The sequence below is a fragment of the Penicillium cosmopolitanum genome (assembly GCF_028827165.1).
Source record: "Penicillium cosmopolitanum strain IBT 29677 chromosome Unknown utg000005l:1.0-4006212.0:1.0-4009387.0, whole genome shotgun sequence".
Classification (NCBI taxonomy): domain Eukaryota; kingdom Fungi; phylum Ascomycota; class Eurotiomycetes; order Eurotiales; family Aspergillaceae; genus Penicillium; species Penicillium cosmopolitanum.
Window position 1 is genome coordinate 1,329,045 of NW_026622675.1, and position 26,247 is coordinate 1,355,291.

At 50.2% G+C, this 26,247-nt stretch overlaps 5 protein-coding genes across 5 annotated transcripts; 2 read left to right on the forward strand and 3 right to left on the reverse strand.

Annotated features, from left to right (window-relative positions):
* Positions 1 to 413: 413 nt before the first annotated feature.
* Positions 414 to 1,142, forward strand: N7509_003545 (60S ribosomal protein uL11; the record flags this gene model as incomplete). Its single annotated transcript, XM_056628182.1, has 4 exons — positions 414 to 461; positions 519 to 719; positions 792 to 1,070; positions 1,129 to 1,142. The coding sequence occupies exons 1-4, from the start codon at positions 458 to 460 to the stop codon at positions 1,140 to 1,142; spliced, it is 498 nt and encodes a 165-aa protein (XP_056490916.1). The 5' UTR covers positions 414 to 457.
* Positions 1,143 to 5,143: 4,001 nt separating this feature from the next.
* N7509_003546 (uncharacterized protein) lies at positions 5,144 to 10,204 on the forward strand (the record flags this gene model as incomplete). The annotated part of the gene is made up of 3 exons (XM_056628183.1): positions 5,144 to 6,849; positions 6,908 to 9,512; positions 9,575 to 10,204. 3 exons carry the CDS (start codon positions 5,144 to 5,146, stop codon positions 10,202 to 10,204), a joined length of 4,941 nt encoding a protein of 1,646 aa, XP_056490917.1.
* Positions 10,205 to 13,002: 2,798 nt separating this feature from the next.
* N7509_003547 (uncharacterized protein) lies at positions 13,003 to 13,254 on the reverse strand (the record flags this gene model as incomplete). The annotated part of the gene is made up of 1 exon (XM_056628184.1): positions 13,003 to 13,254. One exon carries the CDS (start codon positions 13,252 to 13,254, stop codon positions 13,003 to 13,005), a length of 252 nt encoding a protein of 83 aa, XP_056490918.1.
* Positions 13,255 to 15,033: 1,779 nt separating this feature from the next.
* flbD (putative MYB family conidiophore development protein FlbD) lies at positions 15,034 to 15,948 on the reverse strand (the record flags this gene model as incomplete). Its single annotated transcript, XM_056628185.1, has 1 exon — positions 15,034 to 15,948. One exon carries the CDS (start codon positions 15,946 to 15,948, stop codon positions 15,034 to 15,036), a length of 915 nt encoding a protein of 304 aa, XP_056490919.1.
* Positions 15,949 to 23,558: 7,610 nt separating this feature from the next.
* On the reverse strand, positions 23,559 to 25,574 carry N7509_003549 (putative glycosyl hydrolase; the record flags this gene model as incomplete). Its single annotated transcript, XM_056628186.1, has 3 exons — positions 23,559 to 24,637; positions 24,693 to 25,112; positions 25,142 to 25,574. The coding sequence occupies 3 exons, from the start codon at positions 25,572 to 25,574 to the stop codon at positions 23,559 to 23,561; spliced, it is 1,932 nt and encodes a 643-aa protein (XP_056490920.1).
* Positions 25,575 to 26,247: the final 673 nt, after the last annotated feature.

Sequence of the window (26,247 nt, forward strand, 5' to 3'; positions counted from 1 at the left end):
CAATATAGTAGTAGATTGAATCGATTGATACCAAGGCATTGAAAGACCCATCATATAGTTGTGTAGTAGCAGTCTTATGTACACTGACCCAATTAGCGGGCGGACAATTAGGTCAGTATGTGACTGTTACGTACGTATATAGTACTAATGTAAGCTTATTCTATATTAAGTGCATCCAGGTGGCTCACGTAGATCCGCTGATCGAGCCATGATTCGTACTTGCCCCATCCTCCCGAGTCAACAAGATACCCGATCAGGAGCGGAGCTCTGTGTCACGTGATTATCCATAGTGAGGGCTTTGCCCTATTAACCCTTTCGGTCACTCGCTTGTCACTAGCGGCAGTGTGGGGCCGCCGGCCCGCCGAAGACTTCGTCGCAATTCTGCGCGCTTTTTTTCTCTCCTTCCCATCCACCCCTTCGACAACCAAAGGCAGATTGACTACCTTTCGCACTCGCCATGCGTAAGTATCATCGCCTTCTTGGTCATTTTAATGGCGGCTAACCTCTCTCTCTTGCAGCTCCCAAGTTCGACCCCAATGAGGTGAAGATCATTCACCTCCGTGTGACCGGTGGTGAGGTCGGTGCCCAGTCCGCTCTGGCTCCCAAGATCGGTCCCCTTGGTCTGTCCCCCAAGAAGATTGGTGAAGACATCGCCAAGAACACTGGAGACTGGAAGGGCATTCGCGTGACAGTGCGCCTGACCATTCAAAACCGTCAAGGTCAGTTTTTTTTTTTGCGTCAAAATCCGAATTTTTTTCACTTTCGGAAAGTATCTAACCATTATTCAACAGCTGCCGTCTCCGTCGTTCCCTCCGCCTCTTCCCTGGTCATCAAGGCCCTCAAGGAGCCCCCTCGTGACCGTAAGAAGGAGAAGAACATCAAGCACAGCAAGTCCGTCGCCCTCGACGAGATTGTTGACATGGCCCGCATCATGCGTCCCCGCTCCATGGCCAAGTCCCTCCAGGGTACCGTCCTTGAGATTCTGGGTACTGCTTTCTCCGTCGGCTGCCAGGTTGATGGCCGCAGCCCCAAGGATGTCTCTGACGACATCAAGGCTGGCGAGATCGATGGTAAGCTATCCATTCATCAACAATATTCCTCGGGGCCCATCTCGCTAACTCATTACAGTTCCTGAGGAATAAATTATTCCTCTATGATAGGGAAAGGGTGGCTTTCTGTTTTTGTAACAGCATCAGTCTGCTGAAAATGCGACGCTACTTGCAGAATATGAAATTTGCCTCAACAAAAAAGAAGATATTCACGAGTCATGACTTGATACCTTGTTTTCCGCGCTCTAATGCGAGTGACCGAATGAACAATTGGATCACCTCGCATTCTGTTTCCGTTCCCGTTCGTATAGGTTTTTCTCCCATTTTTTCCACCCATCCCCTTTCATGGTTCTTCTCGCTTCCTCTCCCATGGGCGATGAAGTTCCTGAAAGCATAGACGCCCCGGCGCAACCCATTTTCTTCAAAACACCTTACAACACTCTGGCCCTTACCGTTCTTTTCCTGCGGGAACTGGACATATCTCATTGTGGTATCCGGCTTATTTTAAGTAAGGGAGAGCAACTGATCCTTTACTCACCGCGGTATCCTTGGAGTGCGCTTGCGTACTCCGTGGGTACAGTGGTCCATTTTTGTGGTCTACATCCCTTCAATGATTACCTTGCGGTATGATTTGATCTCGTAACTTCGTAGAATCAGCATCGTTTATTTAGAAACTTCAATTGAATGTCTCTTGTCAATATCTGCATTTCTAAAAGTAGCCGTGTTTCACCGCACCAGTCGATATCGAGTGTCTTGGTTTGATCCTTGATTGATCTGTTCGATTAAGATTTGTGCCACGTTCGTTCTCGGGTAGGGATCATCCAATGCTGGCTCCAGCTTGTATATGATCGTCGCTGTGTCGTGTTCAGAAGTCGTCCATGTATAGGACAAACAGATCCTGTCGATCCCGTCCATAGGAGATTATTCTACTTTTTTTCCGGCTCGGATATTTGATTGCATGCATCCATGTTTCTGTTTCTGCTGCGGTGTCTCTAGGTACCAATAGCTCACGCAATTGCGGTCGCTTGCATCCAGTCGCACTTCGGCGCGCGACATATCGACTAGCACTACCTAGTGGAATATATATTCATGTATATTTTTGGGAATAGAGACATCAAACGCACTTGTGGCATGACTCGTAATTCCACTAGAAGTAGGTCAGTAAATTAAAAGGATTTCCGCCCCTTACCCAGATCGACATCTGAACAGCGATCTCCCACGCAGGAAGTAGCTAATTATAAACCAAGGTAGTATACATGATGTGTCTGCGTCGACGGCCCCCAGGTGGCCTCGACGTCCCCACCGCCATATGGCGATGAGCTTGTTTTGCGCCATCATAGTACATACGAGGGAAGAAAACGTCCAAGTACCTAAGTCTGAAACGTGACTTCAAACACCGCGAGTCTACACCGTATCGTCTGCGGTAGAAACCCTGCAACGGCAGACCACCTAGAGCAACGTGTCGCGGGTAGTCGTGTTGTGGTGATTGGATGCTGAAGGCACAGGATCTAGGCTGTGTATGGGAGGAACTGCGAGCGATGTCTACGGCATGAAAGAGATATTTTTTTTCTAAAAAAATAGAGTGATTACGATGCAGCGAAGGATGACTGGCCCTAAAACTGACCCAGCCAAGGCCAAGAGATGATAGAGAGTGAGCTCCACTGATGACGATCTTTGCTGGAAGGTCGTCCCTGATAAAGCGCTGTTCGTGCACCTCCCCCCTCCACGCCTCCACTCACACTCGGACGGCGGTGGGGACTCGAGGAGCGGGAGTTACAGTGCACGGTTCCTTTACTTAGACAAAGTGGGTAATCACTAAAGCATCACTGGAGATGACTGGGGCCTTACCCACCGCATTGATTTGACCTAACATTCGTTGGTAGCCCTGGCATGGGGTCGGGAATATCGAAGGTTGGACAAATGAGCGGCGTCGCCGGACTCCAGGATTCTCGCCGCAGCTCCTTTTGAAAACGGTACCTGCCGGCCCATCTGGGACGACGGCCTCCGTACCACCCGACCCGCATTGCAAACAAGCGTTGGTGTGTAGGAAGGATGGGAGGGTGAGTTTGTCGATCACTGCGGCCTGTGTGTGGCCCGAGTGGATAGGGGGGGATGTCGATATATCATTAACAGTGGCCAGTGGAACGTCCCTCGAGGCCGTTAGGATGGAAGGTTCGAATATTCCTCGGTGCGACCGTGCCACTACGAGATCCCTTTCACCGCGAGGAGGAAGAGGAACAGCAAGAAGAAGAAGAAGAAGAAGAAGAAGAAGAAGAAGAAGGAGGAGGAGAGGGGTCAGATCCAATGTGAAGGAGCTTTAACACGCATAAGAGTACCAATGATAATCCACCATGTACGGGTATGGATGGCCCGGACGGTCAAATCCAGATACCCAGAAAATTGAGGCGAAGGCGAAGGGATAGGATCGCGACATCCCTGCCAGCAACCCCAGAATCTCGGACCCGGATAGGCAAAGATTCGCAAATTGGATGAGGCGACCAAGGCAAACAGGGGTGCGCTTGTCACCGGGACACGAAGCGATGGCAGATGGTGGAGTGGTGGCTGCAGGAGGGGCGCTTACTCGTACAGCTGTGTGCTTTTTTTGGGATGGTCGCAGTTGTTGGCCAGGTTCTCCAGGGTAAAGCGGAGGGAGATGTGTCTTTCTTTTCTTTCTTTCCTTTTTCTTCCAGATGCTTGCACACTGGGTCCCTCCCTTCTGGCTGGAGGTAATGGAATAGGGAGTACGAGGACGGAGACTCCGGTTCTCGTACTTTGTACCTTCAGCACCAGCATGAAGATCCGAATTTCATTCTGGAGGCAGGTGGTGGCGCCAGGAATCAGGTCTAGCCATGCGTATCTCATCACGAAGGTTCCGCCCAACTCCATAGTAATCATTTGTAGCTCCACCTAGGAAGGCAAAGGTGAGAACGGGCTCGACTCGATCATCACAGCGGGGCGTCACCGATCCATGACTAGTTGTTTGAATGGGACCAATGGTCCACTGACGTTGGACACTTTATGGAGACCGCAACCTAGAGGAGGGTTCAGCCGTTGGATCAAGTGGATCCGGGTGGAGTAGGGGAGGAGAAGAGGGAGGAGAAGGAGGAGAAGGAGGGCTGAGGCACTTTTCAGAGGGGGAGAAAGAGAAAAAGAGAAAAAGGAAAAGGGAAAAGGGATTTAGGGGAAAATGGAAAGAGAAAAGAGGGAAATAAGAAAAGAGGCAGGTGCCTCCCTAAGTTTAATCAAAGATCAGAGGAAGGTGCGACCGGGATAGCAGACTCGTAGTATTTCTGTATAGACCATGAGTATTAAGTACAAGTATTAACTACTGGTGCTGTAATAATCTACATATTAAGTGATTAAGTGATATCCCTACTGTAGTGATGGCTGAAAATCCTTTCTATTTTTTAGTCCAGAGTAATTTACTAAAAGAAAAAAAAAAGCTACCGTGACGATCCCGCCTTTCCCCCCCCCACTCGGCTTGGCTGGAGGTGTTGGTCGCTGGTGGGCACCGGCGGGCATGTGTGGAAGTGTATGACTCTTTTTGTAACTTACCTTTTCGCATCTACCTGACAACCATCCTTCTCATTTCTCACTCCCTCATCCACACCCTCCCCTCTCCTTATCACCTTCTTCTCGCCGTCTCCGCCCTCCCTTGGACCTCATCGAACCGATTCAGCGCACAATTCTTGCCAAGATCGCCCGCATTTCATTGGCCCACTCATCTCGGTCACCAGCAGATCGCGAGCTGGTCTTGCCCCTTCTCCCTTGCATTCGATTCTGAGAATCGAAACTCTGCTTGTTACACCCTGTCCTTTAACTCTTATCGACCTTCTCAACTTTATCGCGGGGACACGCTCTTTTTTTCACGGTCGATGACGATACTAGGAGCCAGGTACACACCTTGCTCCACTCTTCACTACGCGGGATTGGAAAACCCATAATGAGGTGTCGGAAACGCATCAAGGAGGATGCTTGCTGAATTCTCACGATCTCCAACTGACCGTGTGTTCATCTTCACCCTATACCCCTGGTAGTCTGCCCTCGGTCCCGGTCGAATAGGAGACCGACCGGCGGTGGTCGAGGTGGTGAAGATGTTTCCGACCGTCGCGCAGTTCTCTTCGGTTCAACCACATCACCACCTTCATTATCCATCCTACGATACCCCAAACCAACCATACGATGCAAATGACCCGAACTTCTCCATTCAAAATGATCCCTCAACCCTTTTTCACGACCCATCATCCCGAACGCGCCTTCAGTTACCGCAGCCGGTCCAACGCCTCGACCCCCGCGATGCCTTTGGAACGAGTTCGACTCCAAACTCCACAGCCGAACACGCACTGAGAAGGAAAACACCCAACGGAACTCTGGCTGCGGGATACGATGGCACTCCTGGCGATACGACTATTCAACCCGCCACCAAACACATCCTGGTCTCCCCGATGGACTCGGGTCAGTTTCTTTCTCCGCAGGCAGGTCTGCAGCCCGAGACTTGGTACCCGCCTGTTCTTGACCAGTCCATTTCGACGCACCTAAACTTTCCACCCGTGTTCAAAAACGACGGCAGCAACCAGATCGCCGCTGGGGAGGTGGTTCACAATGTAAATGGGACTAGTTGGGTTCGTCCTGTGAATTACCCACCGGGAATTGACTCGGTGCTCAATCAAAGCCTTCCCTTGCAGGCGTCTCAGCGATTGATGTTGCAGAATGGTTCCTACATTCCGACCGTTCTGCCCGCCACGCTCCAGCAGTGCGTTGGGCCAACTGCCTCAGCTGGATCTGGCCCATATGGCCCATACTGGCCAGATGGTGTTTACATTCCTTACCGTCCTGCAGCCTTTCGAGATTCACGCTTCGGTACCCCAACTCCCTCGGGATCCCCCTTTTTCGACCCGAGTCAACTTAAACAATCGACATTTAATCAACAACCTATACAGCGCGAGAGGCACGTTGACCCGGCGCTTGCATGGGCCCAATCTGCTCCCGGCATCCCTACTCATGATCATATGATGAAGACACATTTCCCACCTCGCCATTCTGATCAGCTACCTTACCATGCTCGCGTCAATAGACCGACGTCGGCATACTCTACCAATCCTCTTAATAACGAACCTATAGCTTGGAAAGGCAGAGCTTCCGCAAATGATTTCCAGGCTCAAGCACCCTCGGCAACCGTCAATGTGGAGTTCAAAGAGAAAATTCTCTCATGGGCACATAGCGTATATGTTGATTTGCTTGCCACCATCCATCAAGCTCGCCGCAATAGTATTTCTAACGGCGGGGTTGATGGCTCGAATCAGCGCTTTTTAAAACCAAGCATCTATCCCAAACCCCCTCGTCAACCGGGTCTTGATTTCTCACAAAGCACCGTTCCCGAAATTACTCGACATAACAGTTATCCGTCCACCCAATATGACTTGCAACGCCAAAAGCTTGGCCTTTTGGCTAACCAGAGAATGGGCGACGCCCCTCCCGTGTCTATTAGTCGCGGGCATGTCCATGGTCGACGTCCATCTTTGAATCAATTTTCTCAGCATCGAAATTCCGATGCGCAGATACGTGACACCGGACGTTTTCCAGGTGCAACCACGGCCCCTCGGTTTCCCGGAACTGTTTTCAATGAGGGCTCCCCTGTGGCTAGCGCAGTGTCTGCTCTCGAGATGTTGTCCCACCTCTGCATGGAGAGTCGGTGGGAATGGATTGATGGCATGCTACTTGGTGGATGCTTGGCATATGGTCTTGGTGACTATCACAAGGCTATGCGATGGTACTCGCGAATCATTGCTCGCGACGCGACGTAAGAAACACCCTCCGATTTGATCTTTGATCTCCTGATACTGACTTCCTGGAATTAGGCACGTGGAGGCTATCTCTAACCTAGCCGCAACCTTATTGGCCCTCGACCGTCGAGAAGAGGCTATGCAAAATTGGCTTCGGGCCGTGAAACTTCGCCCAAGTTTCTTTGAAGCGGTCGAACACTTGATTGGACTCTTGTGTACCAGCCACCGTGGCAAGGAGGCTGTCAACATCATTGATTTTGTTCAGACTTCCTTGCGGCATCCTAAGGATGGAGATTGCTTCAAAGCCGACGAGCATGCTAGTGAGCCAGAAAGTGACGCCGATAGCAATGTGTCTGATATGGGAATGTATGACAAAGCATCGTTCGACTATGAGGACGACATGCGTCGTGTCCAGAACTTGAACCTGGGCTCGCCTGATGGCACCGCAATTGGGTTTGCAACTAGCGGATATGCTATCTCTGGATCGGACAATGGCAGAATGCTGGCTTTGGTCCATGCCAAAGGCAATATGCTTTACGCTCTCGGCGACAACAATGGCGCGGCAGATGCATTCGAGGACGCAGTTTTGATTGCGTCAGGGAGAAGACGGCATGGAATCCAAAGTCTCATCAAGCAGATATTTTCTGCGTTTTCTCACAGTCCCAACAGTGGCTACCATCAGTCGCAGCCTGGCCCCAACGAGAGTGTTCTGCTATATCCTGACAGAGCCTTGCAGACATCAAAGCTTGTCTTCCAAACGGGCGGAACACCCCCAGGTCTGAAGTATGTGACTGAAGGTATGTCTCGAAATGCGGCCATCTCAACGACCAGCAATTCTCTCTTGTCCTTGGCAAAGATCTACCAGGATGGCATGTCTACCGTCTCTTCCGGCCCACCGAGATCCGCACCCGGAGTCCGAGACATATTGGCCCTTTATTACCTCTCTCTATCCCTTCAACCGAGTCCCTCTACCGCCAATAACGTTGGTATTCTGCTTGCTGGAATCCAGAATAACCCTCCCGCAAGAGGGCTTGTTCGCCCAAATGGAGAAAGCCAGCATCCCGAAATCCCGGGCGTGATGCCTGGAAGTGGCATTTCATTAGCGTTAGCATACTACAATTACGGCTTGCACCTTGACTCCCGACACGCTCATCTCTACACCAATCTTGGCAGTCTTCTCAAGGACATCGGCCAACTCCAAGCCGCTATCAAGATGTACGAGCAAGCGGTCCAGTGTGATGGCAACTTTGATATTGCACTCGCGAACTTGGCAAATGCTGTGAAGGATGCCGGACGGGTTAATGACGCCATTTCGTACTATCGGCGCGCCGTCAATGTGAACCCCGACTTTGCGGAAGCGGTATGTGGATTAGCAAATGCTCTGAACTCTGTGTGCAACTGGAATGGCCGTGGTGGCATCACCAATGGACAAGGGTTCTGTGACCGCTGGCACGTGAATGAGCGGGGCATGCTTCGCGATGCCCAGACAAATGATAGCGGCGCCGGTTGGATCAAGCGCGTCGTGGATATTGTTGATCGGCAACTGAAGGAAGGAGAATATTGGGGCCGTGGGTTGTTGACTCAAAGCACAGCTGAGCAACTTGTCGCTCAGCTGACACCTATATTCGATTCTGGTCGTTTTGCCTCGAGTCGACAATCTTCCATTGCCAAGATTCTCCAGTCGTGGGCTGGGCAAAAATGGGAAGGGTCCCGGATCGTCCGGCTCATTGAACGTGCTACGCGGGCACTAACGTGGCAGTGGTATCAAGATCGCTACGTCTATGGCAAGGACTACCCCGTTTCCAAGTACCGTCGACCTCAGCTTCCGGCAGCACTCACCGCACCTAATGCCCCGACGGTCCTACCTTTCCATACCTTTACTTGCCCCCTCTCTGCGAAGCAAATTCGTCAGATCTCACAGCGCAATGGCCTTCGAATCTCATCTTCGACTTTGAGACTGCCATGGCTCCCCAGCACGGTGTATCGACCACCGTCGCCACCCAAACCATATCTTCGAGTCGGCTATGTCTCATCGGACTTTAACAATCACCCCTTGGCACACCTGATGCAATCGGTATTTGGATTGCACAACACGAATCGAGTCAAGGCGTATTGTTACGCTACCACTGGCAGCGACAAGTCCGTCCATCGGCAGCAAATCGAGAAGGAAGCTCCGGTATTCCACGATGCCAGTGGCTGGTCAGTGGATCGACTCGTCCAGCAAATTGTCGAGGACGAGATTCATATTCTCATTAACTTGAACGGTTACACCCGCGGGGCTCGCAACGAGGTCTTTGCTGCACGACCCGCACCGATTCACATGTCCTTCATGGGCTTTGCCGGCACCCTCGGTGCAGAGTGGTGTGATTACATTCTCGCTGATCAGGTCTCGATACCTCCCGAAACATTAAGTCCCGGGCAACGGTCGACCCACATCGAGGATCGGATTCTCGAGTGTGACAATGGCGAGGAGCTTGAGAACTGGGTCTACGGTGAGAAGATTGTGTTTACACGCGATACATTCTTCTGCTGTGATCATCGACAAAGCGCCCCTGATGCGGGAGAACGACTGATGTCGTGGGATGATGAACAAATCCGTCGCTGGCGAATGCGAAAGGAACTTTTCCCAAAGCTCGGCGACGATAAGATCATCCTTGGTAACTTCAATCAACTTTACAAAGTGAGTTTACGATTTCAGGACCTAAAGCCGTCTCGATTCGATCTAGTAACTAACCTTTCTAGATTGAACCAACTACATTCAGAACATGGCTGCGCATTTTGGCGCGCATCCCAAATGCCGTTCTTTGGCTTTTACGATTCCCGGAACTGGGCGAACAGAACCTCCGCGAAACAGCCAAGGCGTGGGCCGGTGAAGAAACGGCGTCCCGCATCATTTTCACGGACGTTGCACCGAAAAATACGCATATTGCTCGGGCCAAGGTGTTGGACTTGTTTTTGGACACACCCGAGTGCAACGCCCACACGACCGCCACTGATGTTTTATGGAGCGGGACTCCATTGCTCACGCTTCCGCGATACAAGTACAAAATGTGCTCTCGCATGGCGAGTAGTATCCTCAGCAGTGCCCTCCCAGGTTCCGAGGATGGCATACAAGCTCGCGAGGAGCTGATTGCCTCGTCAGACGATGACTACGAGGCCAAGGCAGTCCGGCTCTGTCTGGATCTCCAATACTTGCCCTCCGGTGAAGGCCGCGCCAGGGGACGTTTGGCAGACATGCGACAGATGTTGTTTATGCAACGATACAAGAATAAACTCTTCGACACGGCGCGTTGGGTTCGTGACTTGGAAGATGCCTACGAGGCGGTTTGGGCGCAATGGGTGAATGGCGAAGAAGGCGATATCTGGTTATGATGTGCACAGCGAATTATACCCCTTGAGCGATTTCTTTTATTTTCCTTTTCCATGGTTTTTGCATCTGGGACCCCCATCATTCATCTACTATCATCTTCATCTACGCAGGGAATTCATGGGATTGGGATTGGTTTGGGCTTTTATGGTCTGGTATTGGAATTGTTGTACACTGTATGGGAACATAGGCAGCACTGGAGTTGTCTTTCATTTTCATTTTCATTTTGTTTCTCTCTTGGATAGAAGTTTTTTCCATCAGGTGGCTTTCGAGCCTAGAATACTACATTCGTTCTGGCAAGATCTAAAGCACATGTTATTTGTCCTCAAGGCGGACCCTCAGAGGGCCGTACGGAATAGTGAGTAGTAGCAGTAGCTTTGCCGTCCCGAATTGCCTTGCGATGTAGATGGGCGCCCCTGAAGATAGAAGACGCCACGAATATACTTATAACACAGGAGTATGGTACCCCCTAATCGTACTATCCATCACAAACACTCGGGTTTTGGCAGCTTTACGATTGTAAATTGGGCTGCACAGCCAGGATGACGCTCGTGGCAGATGGTGGCGAAGCTCAAAGCTCAGAGCTCAGAGCTCAGAGGGACCTGCCAACTTCAGCATAGTAAACCTCAAAATGTCGAATAACAAAAAGTCAGCCTCTGAAAGAAGAAACTGTACATATTTCGTCACCGATCGAATCGATAGAACGAGATACTAGTCCAGACAGTACGGAGTAGGCGGGGATATGACCCAAAAACGAGGCAGAATAATAATAGAAGAAGGAAGATGATGATGGTGATGGTGGTGGCAGAAAGAGCACCAAGCTTTCTCCATCTTGACAACTCATAGAACCTTCCTGTTCTAGGAAGATCGGAGTGGTTTCAGGAGGTTTCAAGGCCGAAAGTAGCAAGCGACTGCGAAAGAATCCGATCGGCCACAAGGCACAAGTGCAGGTGCACTAACGGTTCATTCCGACCCGACAAACCCTAAATTCCAAATCTCAATTCTTTTCCGTTCCCCCTTTCACCCGTAGATAGTCCTCGTACTCGTAGTCTCTGGATAAAACCTGGAAACAATGCTCTTGGCTGCACTCGTATTGCATAGCCCGGGAGAAGGAATCCACTATTTTCGTATCTGCGTCTTTTTTTTTTTTTTTTTTTTTTTTGGCTTTTTTACCTTTTCCCATTGCGCAATGATTGTCGATCAAAGCTGAGCTTACTTTGGAACAACCCCCCGCTACTCGTAGGCGCGTTACAAAGAATCCAAGTTGGCGGGTCCCCACGGCACAGATTTCCTGGCACAACCCCTGTTCCAATACACCCAGAACCATGGGTTTTGTCGGCCAATATTGCAGGGGCCCCTGTCAGTGCTAGTCATGAATCAATTTTATTTATATTTTCAAAGCGGGAAAAAATAGTCAGTTTCCCATCCAGGTTAATGCTGTCTATACTTGTACGAGTAACTCAAAATCGAGTTTCCAGGCTAGTGCTCCAACAGGCGGGTACCTATAATGACTAGCCCTAATAGGGAATAGACTACAGATTCGACCGAGATCCTCCGTAAGCCAATCACAGACGAGTATTCATGCCAGAGTGATGTACATACGAGAGGACGAGTACTCCGTACGGAGTAGAGTTGTTGGCCATCGACTTATCATTTGAAATTGTGATATTGATGCTGGCGGTTTGAGATTGTCTGAGGCGATTCGGCGATCGGATCCACTAGTTTCATTTATTCCTATGTATTCTGATCTACGGAGTACGAGTATGGAACTGTAGGAGTTTGTAACTGCAGTACCATGGATCCCGGCCGTCTGGGGTAGACCGAGATATTGAAACAATGAGATGACTTCACAGGGTGAGTTTCTGGTACCCTAGAAACATATCGTAGAACCCCCAAAAAGATCCAGAACCATGGGGGGAAGCTCCCAAGTTCCCTTCTCTGCGGAGTGCGGCCTCAAAAATGGGGGGTGCGCGCGTCAAGGTTGCCGAGTCGGGCGAGAAGCAGCGTCGATCGCAGGATCCGGTGGGTTGGCCCAACGGGTGGATTGTGTATTACCGTACACATGATGCACTATTACGGAGTACAGAGTACACCTGTCAAGGATACAATACAGCATGGAAAAGGAACCCATACGAGTATACATAAACCTGTTGAGATCTTGGTTGTGATCAGTTGGATCAGCGTGAGTGTTCCATGGTACTGGCAACAGTTCGCGATGATCCTACTATGTATTTCCACCCCTTTAGCAGGCGAAAACGAGGCGATACGCTAGGGCATACACGAACATTAACCCATTCCAGATCCCTTGGCACCGTTTGCCCGTCATCGGGCGCTGGTGCCGGGAGTTGGCCCTGGCAGCGAGGAACTAGTGGCCGCCATCAAACTCTGCTCCGCGTTCTTTCACCCACTCACTCGGGTTGCCAAAAAATATTTCATTGGAATTATGATTTCCAATAAACCAGGTTCCCAGGAGAATGCTTTCTTTGTTCCAAGTTCTAGGGTATGCTATTTTTCTTTTCCAACTTGGTGGTTCTTTCATTGAGTCAAACTTTCTTATTTTCTTATTTATTTATTTTAATTTTCTTTGTCTGCCCTTTCGGTCCCACAGTGTCGGGTTATCTGATATCTGATGGAGACTGTCCATACGATGAATATTACCATTAGCTATACCGCGCTACCACTTATAGCCTGTGTAATTATGTACACATTTATACCTACAAGACGTAATTAATACCGGAGAATTTTGACCAACGCCAAATTCCAAATCACCCTTCGCTTGAACTCGGTCTCTCTGGTACTCGTACTATTGATTGCTGTGTCCCCGATGATCAGAAGGACCAGGCCGTTGGAACCGCTGATTCGATGCAGCCCACCCATCACCATCACAGGCTGTTTCCCCCTTTCGGCAGTACGGTGGTGCCGATGGCTGGCTGATGTGGTGGCGAGTAGCTGAGAACAAGGCGAAAAGGGAGCCGAGAATGTGAAGATGAAATGGCAATAGGTCATCGAGGTCGGGTGTAGGAGTCGTGGTTGGCAGACCATCCAGCTCCGCCATCTTGGGCATTCACCTCGCCTATCCATCCCCCTCTTCTGCATGTACAGACATACATACTCCGTACTCGTAGATGCCACGGAATATCCGTACGTCTGTGACGGAGTAGCCGACGCACAGCACAGCACGCGGGCAGATGGAGTCGCAGGTAAACGGCGAAAAGCGTCACAGTGGACCTCAACATCCCTCCTTTCCCCTCCTCTCCCCTCTCCTACTCCGTACACGGCACAGAAAGGAACAAAAGGACGAAAGTGGAGCTACCTCCTCTTCCTTCTTCCAGCCACACCCTACCAGGTGAGAGGAACGACCTCGAAGGTCCCCCATCCACACGTACATGAACATACAGGAACCGTCGAAGCACGACGCGCATCCTTCGTCCCTCTCCTCGCCGGGGCAGCGGGAAAACAAGACCAAGCGTGCATGATGCACGAACACCGCAATCCCACACGAATGATCTTGCCCCGCCGTTCATTCCGTCAAAAGTGACCAGTCCAATCGGGGCATGATGTGATTGGCCACTGGGGCAAGTCGGCGGGCTGGTGGGCGAGGCGAGCCGCCACTCAGACGCAGCGGGCGTTGCATCACGCAGCGATCGCGGCCAACTGGTTGGCGAGGAGGGACGTTGGTCGTTGGGGCTCCTGCAGGCGCGGACGAACCTCTCCGTTAGAGTTTCGTTGCTGGATTCTGTACTGTGAAATCTGCCCATCCACATACACTTGTGCATGTACGTGGTCCAGATCCAGAACGAGATCCAGGTCCAGCTTCCCAGGTCCAGGTGGATGCACGTCTGTCCTGTGCACCGTGACGACAGTGGGACCCGCTGTACTGTTTGAAAAAGGCGCCGTGCAGCGCTCTGGGTGGGTCGGATTGGGTCGTTCCCAACTGTACGAGAGTTCTTGCCTCTCTCTCACACACACCTTTCCCCTCATGGGCACACCCCTTGCAGTGCACCCTCGTGAGCGTTGTGAGTGGCGCATTCCTGAGAAGACCGTGGACACCTGGACGTGCGGGCGGGTAACTGATTACCTTTGCCGTGATACAAGGGCAGCTGAATTATGTACGGAGTACTCCGTACTGAAGGGAAGGCTGGCTGATGGACTCGACTCCGTACAACATCGAGGGAGGATGAATTATAGAGATCCTGGTCCTGGCTCACATTCAACATACCATGCTTCGCTGCTCATACGCAGTGGACCAATTTTTTGGGGTTACTCCAAGGAAATTGTACAGTAGATAAAAAATGTTTCAAAAGAGGGATTCAATCAAATTGAAACAACTGTCGATTCCTAATAATAACGCTGCTGGGGTATTATGCTAGTTCATCCCAAACCCGGGGGAGATCAATCCTGTCCCCCAGCCCCCCCTTTCCTGCGAAACAATGATAAACTCCGACTTGAGAGAAAAGGCCCCAGTCACATTCTCGCATAGTCCAAAAAAAGAAAAAAAAGGAAGTAAAGGAAGTAGAGAAAAAAAGGTTTCAAAGTAATAAAAAACAACCCAGATTTTTGAGGTTCCGAACCATGGTAATACACATTAAGAGTGACAAAGGAGAGTGATGAAATGAAAAGGTAACGAGTGTGGGGCTTTTGGCACATGTACAAAACGCAGGATTTGGTAGTCCGTGTGAGGGGGAATAATGAAAAGAAAAAGAAGTATAGAACAAGAAAAAAAAGCAAATATCAGATCAGAGAGTCGTACAATCGTAAATAACAAAGGAATAGAAAGAGGATCTGCACTAGATGCCTCGAGTTTCAAGATAGTTTTCGCCAAAACAAGGAAGCCCTAGTTGAGGAGGTTGTTGACTCCCATTCGGGTATCACGGGCGGGCTCTGCCGGCTGATGCCATGAAGCCAGGGTAGGCTGGTGCTCCATCCAGCGGCGTTTTGAGGCCAGGTCGGAGAGAGACTCGAGGGAGTGTGCGGGGTAGCTTTGCGGCGAGTCATCGACGACATGAACTGAAGCCACGCTAGGACGGCGAACGTCATACTGCGAACGCAGATCCACAGGTAAGGGGAGTAGTTGTGGGGAAGGAAGGGTGCGAGGTGACGAGGAGCAGACGGAGTTGTGATCGGAAACCATGGAAGGGGGTTCGGTTGAGGTAGCATTGGAGATATCTGAGAAGGCAGGCGATGTCAAGGGGGTCTCGATGGGTCGGTTGATAGAGGGAAGTGTATAGATGGGAGAGAGGTGGCGGGTGGTGGCCAAAGACTCCCGGCGGGAGTGGGAGTAGGCCTCCTCACTGCCAGAGTCGGAGTCGGCCCAAGGGCGGGTGCTAAAGCGAGGGCGAGTTGGGCTGACCACGGACGCACGAGCGTAGGGAGCCTCGATGCGGCCAGTAAATGTGCGCGAGATAGTTGGGGACGAGATACCGCGGCGCTTGCGGTTCATGCTGCCATTCCACCAATTCTTAACGGCGTTGTCACTGCGGTTACCGAGGCGGCGAGCGATCTCAGCCCAACGCTTGCCCATCTCGTTGACCATGCGTTCAATCATAAGACCCTCGTCGGCCGAAATGGGTTCCCGGTTCAAGGAGGGCTTAAGGTTCTGGTGGAAGCGTTCCCGACATTGCTTAGGCGAGCGGTAGTGCATGTGCTGAGAGATGCGGACCCAGTTGTTAGGGCCTTGTTCACGAACAAGTTGCAAGAGCAACTGATCTTCTTCAGGGACCCAGGGTCCACGACGGTGAGCGGGAGCCATGGTAAGAGGGAGGGGGAGGTTGATGTGAGGGTGAGGGTGGGGTGAGGTGAGGTGAGGTGAGGTGAGGCGAGGTTTGAAGTTGAGGTTGAGGAGAATTGTAGAGACACAAGCCACCAAGAGCAGGCCGGCGATAATTATATCTGCACCCAGGGGGACGGGTCCAAGAAAAATGTCCAGCTCCACCCGCACACGCTATGGGAAGAAGATCACGATCCAAGATCTCGGAGCTGACAGTTCGGAACAATACTGCGGATACTGTGTATGGTATGGTATGGAGTATGGAGTATGGAGTTGGGTGGGTATTTTACTACATCGAGAACACTCCCTGATATATGGAGAACGGAGTACGGAGGAGTATAATATTGCTATTAATTTGGAGGATTCAGTCACTTCTTTTTCCATCTCTTTTCCTGTTTGAACAAAGGATACCATGCATTCCTCTCTTCATCGTGTCAAAGAAAGAGGAATACAATAGAATTAGAGTAGTAATTCAAAGAAACAAAATAGATTAAATTTAATAAAATGGGATTAAAAATAAAATAGAATAAATTATAATCAAATAAAATAGATAAATAAAACCAAAATCACAGAATCAACCCAGCCCGATCCGTTCGACCCGGGAATCCGGGCTGAGGAATACCGTAATGATCGGAGGGATCGACCCTGAGCCCCGTCGTTGGAATTCCAAATCATGGCCCGCGCTAAAGTGAAGCTATTTCTTTTTTATTTTATTTCTTTTTTCTTTTTCTTTCTCCTTTCCCTTAAGAAAAAAAAACGTCCGAGCTCGGACAAAGGACTGTGCGGAATCTACTTTGGTCGTGCAGAGTCCCAAAGCGCTGGTTCGCAAGCTGGGGTAGAGTGTGACAAAAATGTAGTCGAGTTGATGATAATGATACATGCCATGCCTATTGGCCCTCACTCTGGGGAACGTTACCATGGTACTTCAAATCTGATATTGGGATAGTCATTGTGGTTCGGTCGGGTAGCGTTATGAGTACCATGGTCAAAAAGAGGGAAATAGATTATCTACTCCATACGAGTAGTTCCCTCCCTTCAACCCCCACGGAGAGTTCCAAGAACCTCTCCTCCATTCACCCCCTGACAGACACACAGACAATGGTGCTACTGTATGTTGTGGGAATCTTCCTCCCCTTCCGGGGCAGATCTTAGCTTCCTGACAAGTGACAAGCGAGAGGCGCGGTTAGGGCCACGATTCTACCTCCTGTTGTCAGCCAGCCATGCACGACACCCCCTCGATCTCATTCGATCTATGTGCAATCGTTCAACCAGCTTTGGTCATTGGTCCGATCGGTGGCTTCCTCGAGCTCCTTTGGTCCACTCAGTGGGGCGCGAGAAGGTGGAGCTCGGATCGTGTGTCGACAAATTCTCTACCCGCCATGACCTGAAGAAGGATCACTTCGAAATAATACGGGGACGACCCCCCCCAAAATTAATAAATTCAAAAAAGGGGTGATCTGATCAAGAATAGAGTCTGAAAGATCTGAAGCCATCAACGGTGACGCCGTATCCAGCTGTCTCCAGCTGAGCCTCGTCCACCCCGAGCAAATCCGAAGGCTAAATAGTACCTGGAATGTGGATCGAGCGTTGCACGTCTCCCAGACATTGAGTACCCCTTTTCCCGTGGTTCCTTCGTCTGTGTGCCTTGCAGCGATCGAACTGATCGAACCCACGAACCCTCCCGTAACGCTGTGACTACTGTCGGAGAGTACATTGTACATACATTCTCTCTACGCCGTACCTATTCGAATTCCTCTATCTTTTAGTGACGGACGTACTGCAACCCTTCACTTCGCTTATGCAAGTAACTACATATAGTACTACACATGAAGTTAGTCCCTGTGTTTGAATCTAAAGTAAGTATGTGCATACAGACACACCCGTCACTAAGACCAGAACCAGAAGGGGAAAAAAACCCCCCAAAGCAGGGGCCAGCTGCCACCTGTCACTGGCCTGAGGATGATCTTTGTCCGAACCTGACGTGATGGTATCCCATTTCTACGATGCGCCCTCGAGGGGAGGGACCCATTTAGCGATGAGTAGATCGGAGGATCGTCCACTCGCCTGCACGCTGCGTGCAATGAGCTGTCGGAACTGGCCCCTGGTAACCAATCTATTTCCCGTCCTTCTTCCCACTATTTCCACCCTAACGTTTTGGAGCCACCGGATTTTTGCGCTGACCCGATGCATTGAATCGATCGGGGCTAGAGGGATCGCCCTTGTCTGTGGGATACCTGGTTAGGTCTCCTGCAGCTGGGTCCCCACACCTGGTGGAAACCGTTGAACAAAAATGCCGTCCCAAGCCACACCTTTTTTGCTTGTTTGTACCATACACTCCACTCTGGGCGCGTAACAAACGTAAATATCGTTAGTGGGATACCAGGTGGCGTCTGGATGACCTTGCGGTGGGGTCTAACGAACCACTTTTGCCGCCGGGGATTGGTCCCCAGGTATTTGTCATTGTTGTCGGCTCGTTTGGGCAAGGATAGGCCTAGCGGATATCGACAGGCCCCAGGACAATAATGTCGATAATACGGAGTACATTCGTACATACTTAATCTATTCCAGACGGCTTGCCCCAGAGCGGGTGACTACTAGATGCTAAGAATAAAAACGGGGAAGCCTTCGTATGAAGGCGAGAGTTGGTCGGTGGAGTCAAGTCAGCTTCTTGTCTCAACACTAAACAGAGATAACCCCTTATTCGAAGGTGGCTTATGTCTCAATCTGATATGGGGGGTGGAAACGACTATTGTTTGATGATTTAATGATTTGCGCCTTAGGGCCGACGACAGGTGGAAGACAATGCAAAACACACCACCGTCTGAGATCATGAAGTCATCTCCCATTCGGGAAGTGCAGTAGATTACTCCGTACCAGGCCATGCAAGATCCCTCAACCTCGTGTGGACCGATCGGACTCTCCCACAGATCCGGGTAAAAAAAACAAGTAGTAGAAGAGACCATTGTCAACAACAAAACCCGACTTCCTGGGATGCAACATCGACTAGGGTCGAGTCGAGATGTGACCTGTCAGGCTATTCCCCACCAATCAACGACACGGCAAGTATTTGAGATAAATCCCTGTCGGTCTGCAGGGATCACCGCTGATCACGCCCGTGCACGTTACGACAGAATCCGAATCCAAGAATGGGCGCAACAGGATAGGGGAATTCAGAGGAGCGGGAGAGAGTGTGCTACGGGAACTAGAGTGAGTCGGAGAATTCACAAGCTTGAATGCCATTCAGCTCGATCTTAAAACATACAAAGAATATCAAAAAGGGGGAGGGGAAGTGAAGGAGAAGGACATGTGCCAGTGTCAAACAAGGACCAGAACATGAACCACCCCCAATTAAAGGTGGACCGAACGGCCTCGCATCCGCCGCTGCTTCCTGACTGTCGGGCCTCCCACGCTGCGCAGCGGGGGGAGGCCCGAGCGCATCACGTGGAGATCATGCCCTACTTTAGGCTGTTGCACGCTGTGTTACCGAGAGCGAGAGCGAGTAGCGAGTAGAGAGAGAAAGAGAGAACCGGAGAAGTGCATGGACTTAGCACGCGGAGAGACTTCGCTGCAGGACGGCCATTTGCGAATATCAGGAGTAGTCGCGGACTAGGGTCCAAACGGAGGCATTGGTGCAGGAGATGTTTGAAATTTGCCATCTCAGGTATCTGGGCTAACCCCCTGAGCTCCTGTGATTGGCCAACAACTCTCGGGCTTCATACTCGGGGACCACTTTTTATGGTGCCCGATCGGTGGGAAACCGTTTTGGCTTCGATCCTCAACGGGCGTGAAGAGCCTGGGTGCTAGTCCTATGCTGTCACTGGTCCCGCAGCTGGTGCTGCCGCTGGTGGCGTATGTGTACACAGGGGGAGAGGGACATGGATCCACCCGTTGGAGCCGTTTTTGTGTTTTTCTTTTCTTTTTATGCTTTAGGTTGTCATCCTTCATCCTTCGTCTCTTCACACTGTACCTATATAGGGAGGTACATACTTTCAACATAGGAAGTACGAGTACTTATTGAGTAGTCAGTTACAGACAGGGGATGCACCCATTAGTAAGTTACCCAAAACCATACAGTATCCATCGCCATACCTCGTATGTATGTATGTATGTATGTATGTATGTACGATATGTACATACAGAGATACAGGACCCTTCCACGCTGACGGTGGAGCCTTCCTTGCAATACTCGTACCAGCAATAGATGTGATACCGAGTACGAGTACTCACCAGCAGTTCGTCTCCTGGCCCTTGACGATGGAAACGGGTCAGCGCCCCGCCCGCAAGCCGTCACCTTGGTGGGCAGGGCCCGCTGACTGGCTCTCTCAACACGCTGGATGGGTTTGACAGCGGTTCCACGAACCTGTTCGCTTGCGCCCGTGTCCCCCGCTGTCACCTCTTGGTGTTCTCCTCTTTGCTCCATCCAGAAGGATTTGGGGAGGAGAAAAGAGGGGGGCGCCTACCAGGGTCTACCGGGAAAGATTCCCAATTTGATCATACAATGAACGGAACTCCTCCGTTAAATACCCTCAAGAACGAGTAGAAAAGGGAGAACCAGAAAGAAAATTCTGACAGGCGACGCCGAACTGTCTACCTCCACCACCCCGACTAGACCGGGTAAGTTAGGCTGTCTATCACTGGGGCATAGTGGGATCAAGTGGGATCAGTGGCCGCCCCCTTGGGCCCCCCCCAGGACTCTCTAGAGCCAACCACGTTGACCACTCGCCGCCGGCCCAACCCTATCTACCCGGTCCAAACTCAATCGGAGACGTCGAACGAACTTCCCAGCGCAAAGGTACCCATGACATCTAGCGCACGTCCTTTCCGTCCTCTTTGGCTCTCGGCCTTGTCCAACTCACTTCCTCACTTCCAGGAATATTGACTTTATGTGAACGATCACCGTTGAGAAAGTAACTTCTTTCCGGGTTGCTCCCCGTTTGGACCTTGTGTGGCTCTTTGACTATCCCCCCCTTTACCTCCCGCCCCTATCCTGGGTCTTAGTCTGTGATACGGGGCGGGAAGCTGAGAGTTTAAAAAAAAATAAAATAATAATAATAAAAAGAACTCACCTACGGAGCATGTATTGATCTGGGTAAAGGGGCGGCGCTGTGGATGTTGGGCGAACTGGTGGACTAGGCGATGTGGAGCTGCGGAGTGCACGGCAGGTGTCATGAGAGTTCCAGCCGGGTCTTTTTTCTCTCATTCTAGCTTTTTTCTTTCCGTTTTCTTTTCTTTTTTTCCCATACCATCGGGGCGATATTCATTCATTGAGGTTCTCGATTTTTTCTATGATCGGCGCTTCGCGAGCAAAATTTACGTATCGTATATTGTCGAGCCGAGCAGAGTGAAAATTCGATCGAAGCTAGTCCCATCACCGAGCATCCTCGGAGCTCCCTTTAAGCCGCACCTGGGGGCCAACTTGGTCATTCTATGTAACAGGGAGCACGGTCTGCAATGCCTCCTTGTGGAATAGTGGGGATGTCGTGTGTTGGTGGCTACACTTTTGATTCCTAGTTAGGTTTCAGAGCTTTAAAACGGTGCTTTTGTAATGCTCCTAACTATACTCCGTAGGGGATGGCAAATCTCAGCTTGGCGCAGTCATGGCCTTGTGAACGGCAGTCGATCTGCGTGTGTTGAGAGTCCTGGTGTGGATTGAGTACATGGGTTGTCTCCATACTGGTCCCTGCCATGATGCAATAGTATGCTCGGATCAGCCGAGGTCTGCCGTGTGGCCAACTCCGAGTCTCGACTCAGACTATTTACCATTTTGGTATAGTACCCACGTGATGTTATAATTATGCAAATCCCAATATACTTGTCGATACTACTAGAATAACTTTGGGGTTTTTGTACCTATCAATCCAATTTGAACGGAAATTGGTATTATAAGAAATGCTTTGCCTGGATCACATTAACGCCTTCTAAACCGAAGCAACAATCGCAGTCTAGACCTGTTGAATTCCTAGAGTAAACTACCGCCCAGGTGTCTCATATTCCCGGCCCCACCAGCTCAACGGGACGGGATAAATATCTACCAGAAACTGGCATGCATTTACTAGGGCCTGGAACACCGGCTCTAACCTAGTACCGCGGGAAGTTACCAGGGAATACGGAATACTGTGGTGATAGATGAGCTGGGAACGCCGCCACCCATGCTGATCTAGCGGGGGCTCCTCAGCCCAAAGCCGACCATCGTCCATGGTGTACGCCGCCTGCAAGCCACACCAGTCAGATCGCTGCACAGGCGAACACGGTCGGCTGCCGCTCTTCGCACAGAGAAAGTAACACGCCGTGGCAAAATGACACCACACATGGGCAATTCCCATGGGGAAACGATGGAACAATTACCGTACCGCAAGGGGAATCCAGTCATGCTCGTGGGGGAGGGGGGTGTTTTCCCGGTAACGGGAACGGGCTTGAGACAAGAAACGAGGGCGTTGATGCAAGGGATGGATGCGAGAAGGTTGGGTGATCAGGAGATCAGGAGATCAGTAGATGCAAGGTTTGCACCGTTTAGGTTTGACGGAGGTCTGTCATCTTTTGCTTTTTTATTTCCCCTTTCTGCTCCTTGTTAGGCTGGGGATACATTTTCCATCCATTATTGAAGGCCAAAGTTTGAGTCTGTTACACACTGCCAAGATCGAATCGGCCTGCTGCCGGGCGAGGCCATACTTTGTTTTCTTGTTCGGAAGACTGGACCAACTGAACATGTCCAGCTAAAATTAAGATTCCGTTTCGCAGAAGATCAGGGGTTTCTGGCCTGGACGCAATGCGGTTATCTTTTTGCATTGCCATGAAACCGAGACCATGGTTCTAAGCACCATGTGGCCCGCACCAGGAAGCCTGCAGCATGCACAGCTAAAGAATGAGAACCTGAAGTGATGAGACTCGGGAACTGGCATGTTTCAAACAATCCCCCTCTTCCCAATAACCACGCAGAGTCTAGCGTCATTGATCTTCATGGTTGCCCGTGCGGCGATCCAGAAAGAAACTACCTCGTTCTCTGCACCACCGTAGATCAAATTGTATTTGGCTGCCGATCTCTCTCTCAATCATATACGGAGTACGGAGTAGTATGTATATGATTCATCACTCCAAATGCGCACCCGGAAGTAACTGCCGACGTAAATGTACCTAACGAGAACTCTATCTGGTGTGACAGTGATGACCAAGAAAACCTGGTGGTGGGAGGTCCTAGTATGTCAGGAGGTGTCTTAGTTCGGGCATGCGCTCTGATCTCATCGTTTGGAGGCGAGACACGCCTCCACAACATGGGGTAGATTCTGGTGAGGGCTTTTTACTATTCGATTAGCTTGTTTAAGAGTGAATTCGTGTGTCTCGAAGCCGAGGTTGGGGCTTGATGCATGGAATTGCTGACAATCAGAGGCCTGTTCGCTGCATCTATCTGAACTTTACACCTGAACTAGTTGTATGTAATAGATTGCATGCATCTGACAAGGTAATCTGGATTACGACACTCGTATAGGCTCCCAAAAGGGCGTAAAAATGACCATTTGGAGACAGGGACAGCAATGAGCTGCCGGGTAGCCAGACTAACTCGGTCTTCTCAGACACGGTAGAAGATGGGGATTGTCTCAATTGGGCAATCCACCTCGATCTGTGCTGCCGCCCTCGTACACACCGGGGATGCCACTTTGGGAGGCGCTTGTCTTGCCCCAGAGAGTCCAGTATGCGCCGACTGGAAGATAGACAGTGATCTTGCGTTGACCAGGCTCAAGGACTGGCACAACTAGATACCGCGGCCCAAACATGTACGCTGTCTCAATCTCCCAGGCCCGTTGATCCTGGGGAAATTCGTAGAAAACTGTTCGCATCACTGGTGTACCTTTCTCATGCGCCTCTTTCATTAATCCCCGAGTATAATCGCGTAGCTCCTCACGAAGTCCAATGAACTTCTTGCAAATCTCGTAGATTTCGTCGCCATATGACCATATCTCATTATCTGCCCCACTGGCAGTTGGCTGTCCTTCTGGCTTGGGCTCACGATCCCCATGTAATCGCATCACAGGACAAAATGTACCCCATTGAAACCACCTAGCAAACAGCTCACGGAATTCTGGGTCGTCTGGGTTGCCGCCATGAAACCCACCAATATCTGTGGTCCACCATGGAATACCTGCAAGTCCCATATTCAATCCTGCTGCGAGTTGATTTCGGAACGAACCCCACGAGGATGCAATGTCACCACTCCAGACCAACGCACCGTAGCGTTGACTGCCGGCCCAGGCACACCGGAGTAAGTTAACGATGTTTTTTTGACCTTCCGCCTCCATACCTTCGTAAAATGCGCGAGCATACTCCTTTGGATAGATGTTTCCAATCTGAAGATTACTCCCAGCGTGATAACGGAAGATATCGAAATCGTAGATAGAATATTCGGGCTCAGCCTCATCAAGCCAGAATATTTTGATTCCATGCTTATAATAGTTATTCTTTGCCTTATTCCAAACATACTCACGGGCCTCTGGATTAGTGGCATCGAAGTGAGTGATATCACCATCACATTGCATTGCAACTCGCAAGCCACGATCATGTCGAATCAAGAGACCGCGTTCCAGCATTTCGGGGTAGTTCTCCGATTTATTCTCGACTGTCGGCCAGACAGAGACCATCAGCTCTACCTTGAGCTCTTTAAGCTCTTGAATCATTGCGTCTAAAAGAACGTGAGAAGTAGTCAAAAGCTTCTGATAAGGATATTGCTGATTTACCAGGATCAGGCCAAAATTCTGGATCAAAGCTCCATTCTCCTTGATGCTTCCAATGAAAGAAATCAATCACGATCAAGTCTAGAGGAACCTCACGGCGATGATATTCTCGAGCAACGTTCAGCAATTGCTCCTGGTTCCAATAACGCAGCTTACACTGCCAGAAGCCCAGTCCATATTCCGGCATCATTGGCACATATCCAGTTACATTTGCATAGTGTTCTTCAATTTCGGCTGGGGTATCGCCGGCAACCACCCAGTAATCGAGGGCTCGCGTGGAATATGCTTCAAAGCTCATAACGTTCGTCCCGAGCATTGCACGGCCGATACCCGGGTTATTCCATAGAAAGCCATATCCTCGAGATGAGACCGCAAATGGAACACTCGCCTGGGAGTTTCGGTGTGCTAGTTCCAACTCCGTACCTTTGAGATTCAGGTAAGGTTGTTGATACTGCCCATGCCGAAAATCTTCTCTCTCCGATCCAGAGATTCGAAGCGCATGGTAAGATGATAGTCACCGCCAAGTATGGGCCGTAGTTCGCGTGCCTCAATTTCCAGGGCACTACATTTAGGATCACGGGGGTCTCGTCTGTGACGTGCGTATTCTTCGAGAAGCTTGGTTCCATTCGAGTCGTAAATGATGACCTTGCCTCGTGGAGAAACTGTGGCTTTGATTTTTCCATGAGTTATGCATGCATCTTCCCCATCTGGTATATCTATATTTACGCGTTGGTTTGAAGGCTTGAATGAGAGAGCCCAGTCTTCTGTTGGCATCGATGATAGCTTGGTGGCTCGCACGCGGAACGCATTTTCGCCCCAAGGTTCGATCCAAAGAAGGTGGTCGTCAAAACGAAAGACGAGCTTTTCATCCTCCGAGTATAGCATCTTGCATTGATGTTATAATGTGTTGAGTGGTTGAAATTAAGCGAGGTTGTGGTGGTGAGGGGACGTCAAGGTTGGACGAGTAGGTTGTACCAGTGGGGTCTGTGAGGGGTCCAAAGTCCCAGCTAAAAAGAACACGGCATAGTCTCCGTGTTGAATTAGACTAACCTTGGGATTTTCTGGTTCATGATATGCATATCAGTGAGGTGCGATCACATTCTTCTTTCACGTTTGCTCGTAAGGCAGTAGTCATACTACTAGTACTAGTAGTATTGGATATGTCATTCAAGTCCGGAGCGGGATTGTATACTTGAAACAACAGCGTACCTATATTAATTCACCAATAGTGTGATCGCCGCAATATACTATTGGTATATATATATATATATATTTATACACAAATAGATCCTACTTTGAAACCTTGGAAGGTTTTATTACCTTCCAAGGTTCGATTTATGAGTCAAATCTGACGACTGATCCTTTTGCATCCCTCTTCCTTGGGGGCTTAACAGAGTATTTCTGAGGGCCAGGGTGGGGCTGTGATTTGTACACAAAGCTCCTGTCCAACTTCTTACAATGCAGGATATCGGGATGCTAACAATTAGTCGAAAAAGCTGGATTGATTAGTACCTGTGAGACTATAAAGGGCGCATTTTGAACCTCAACCATCTGCTGC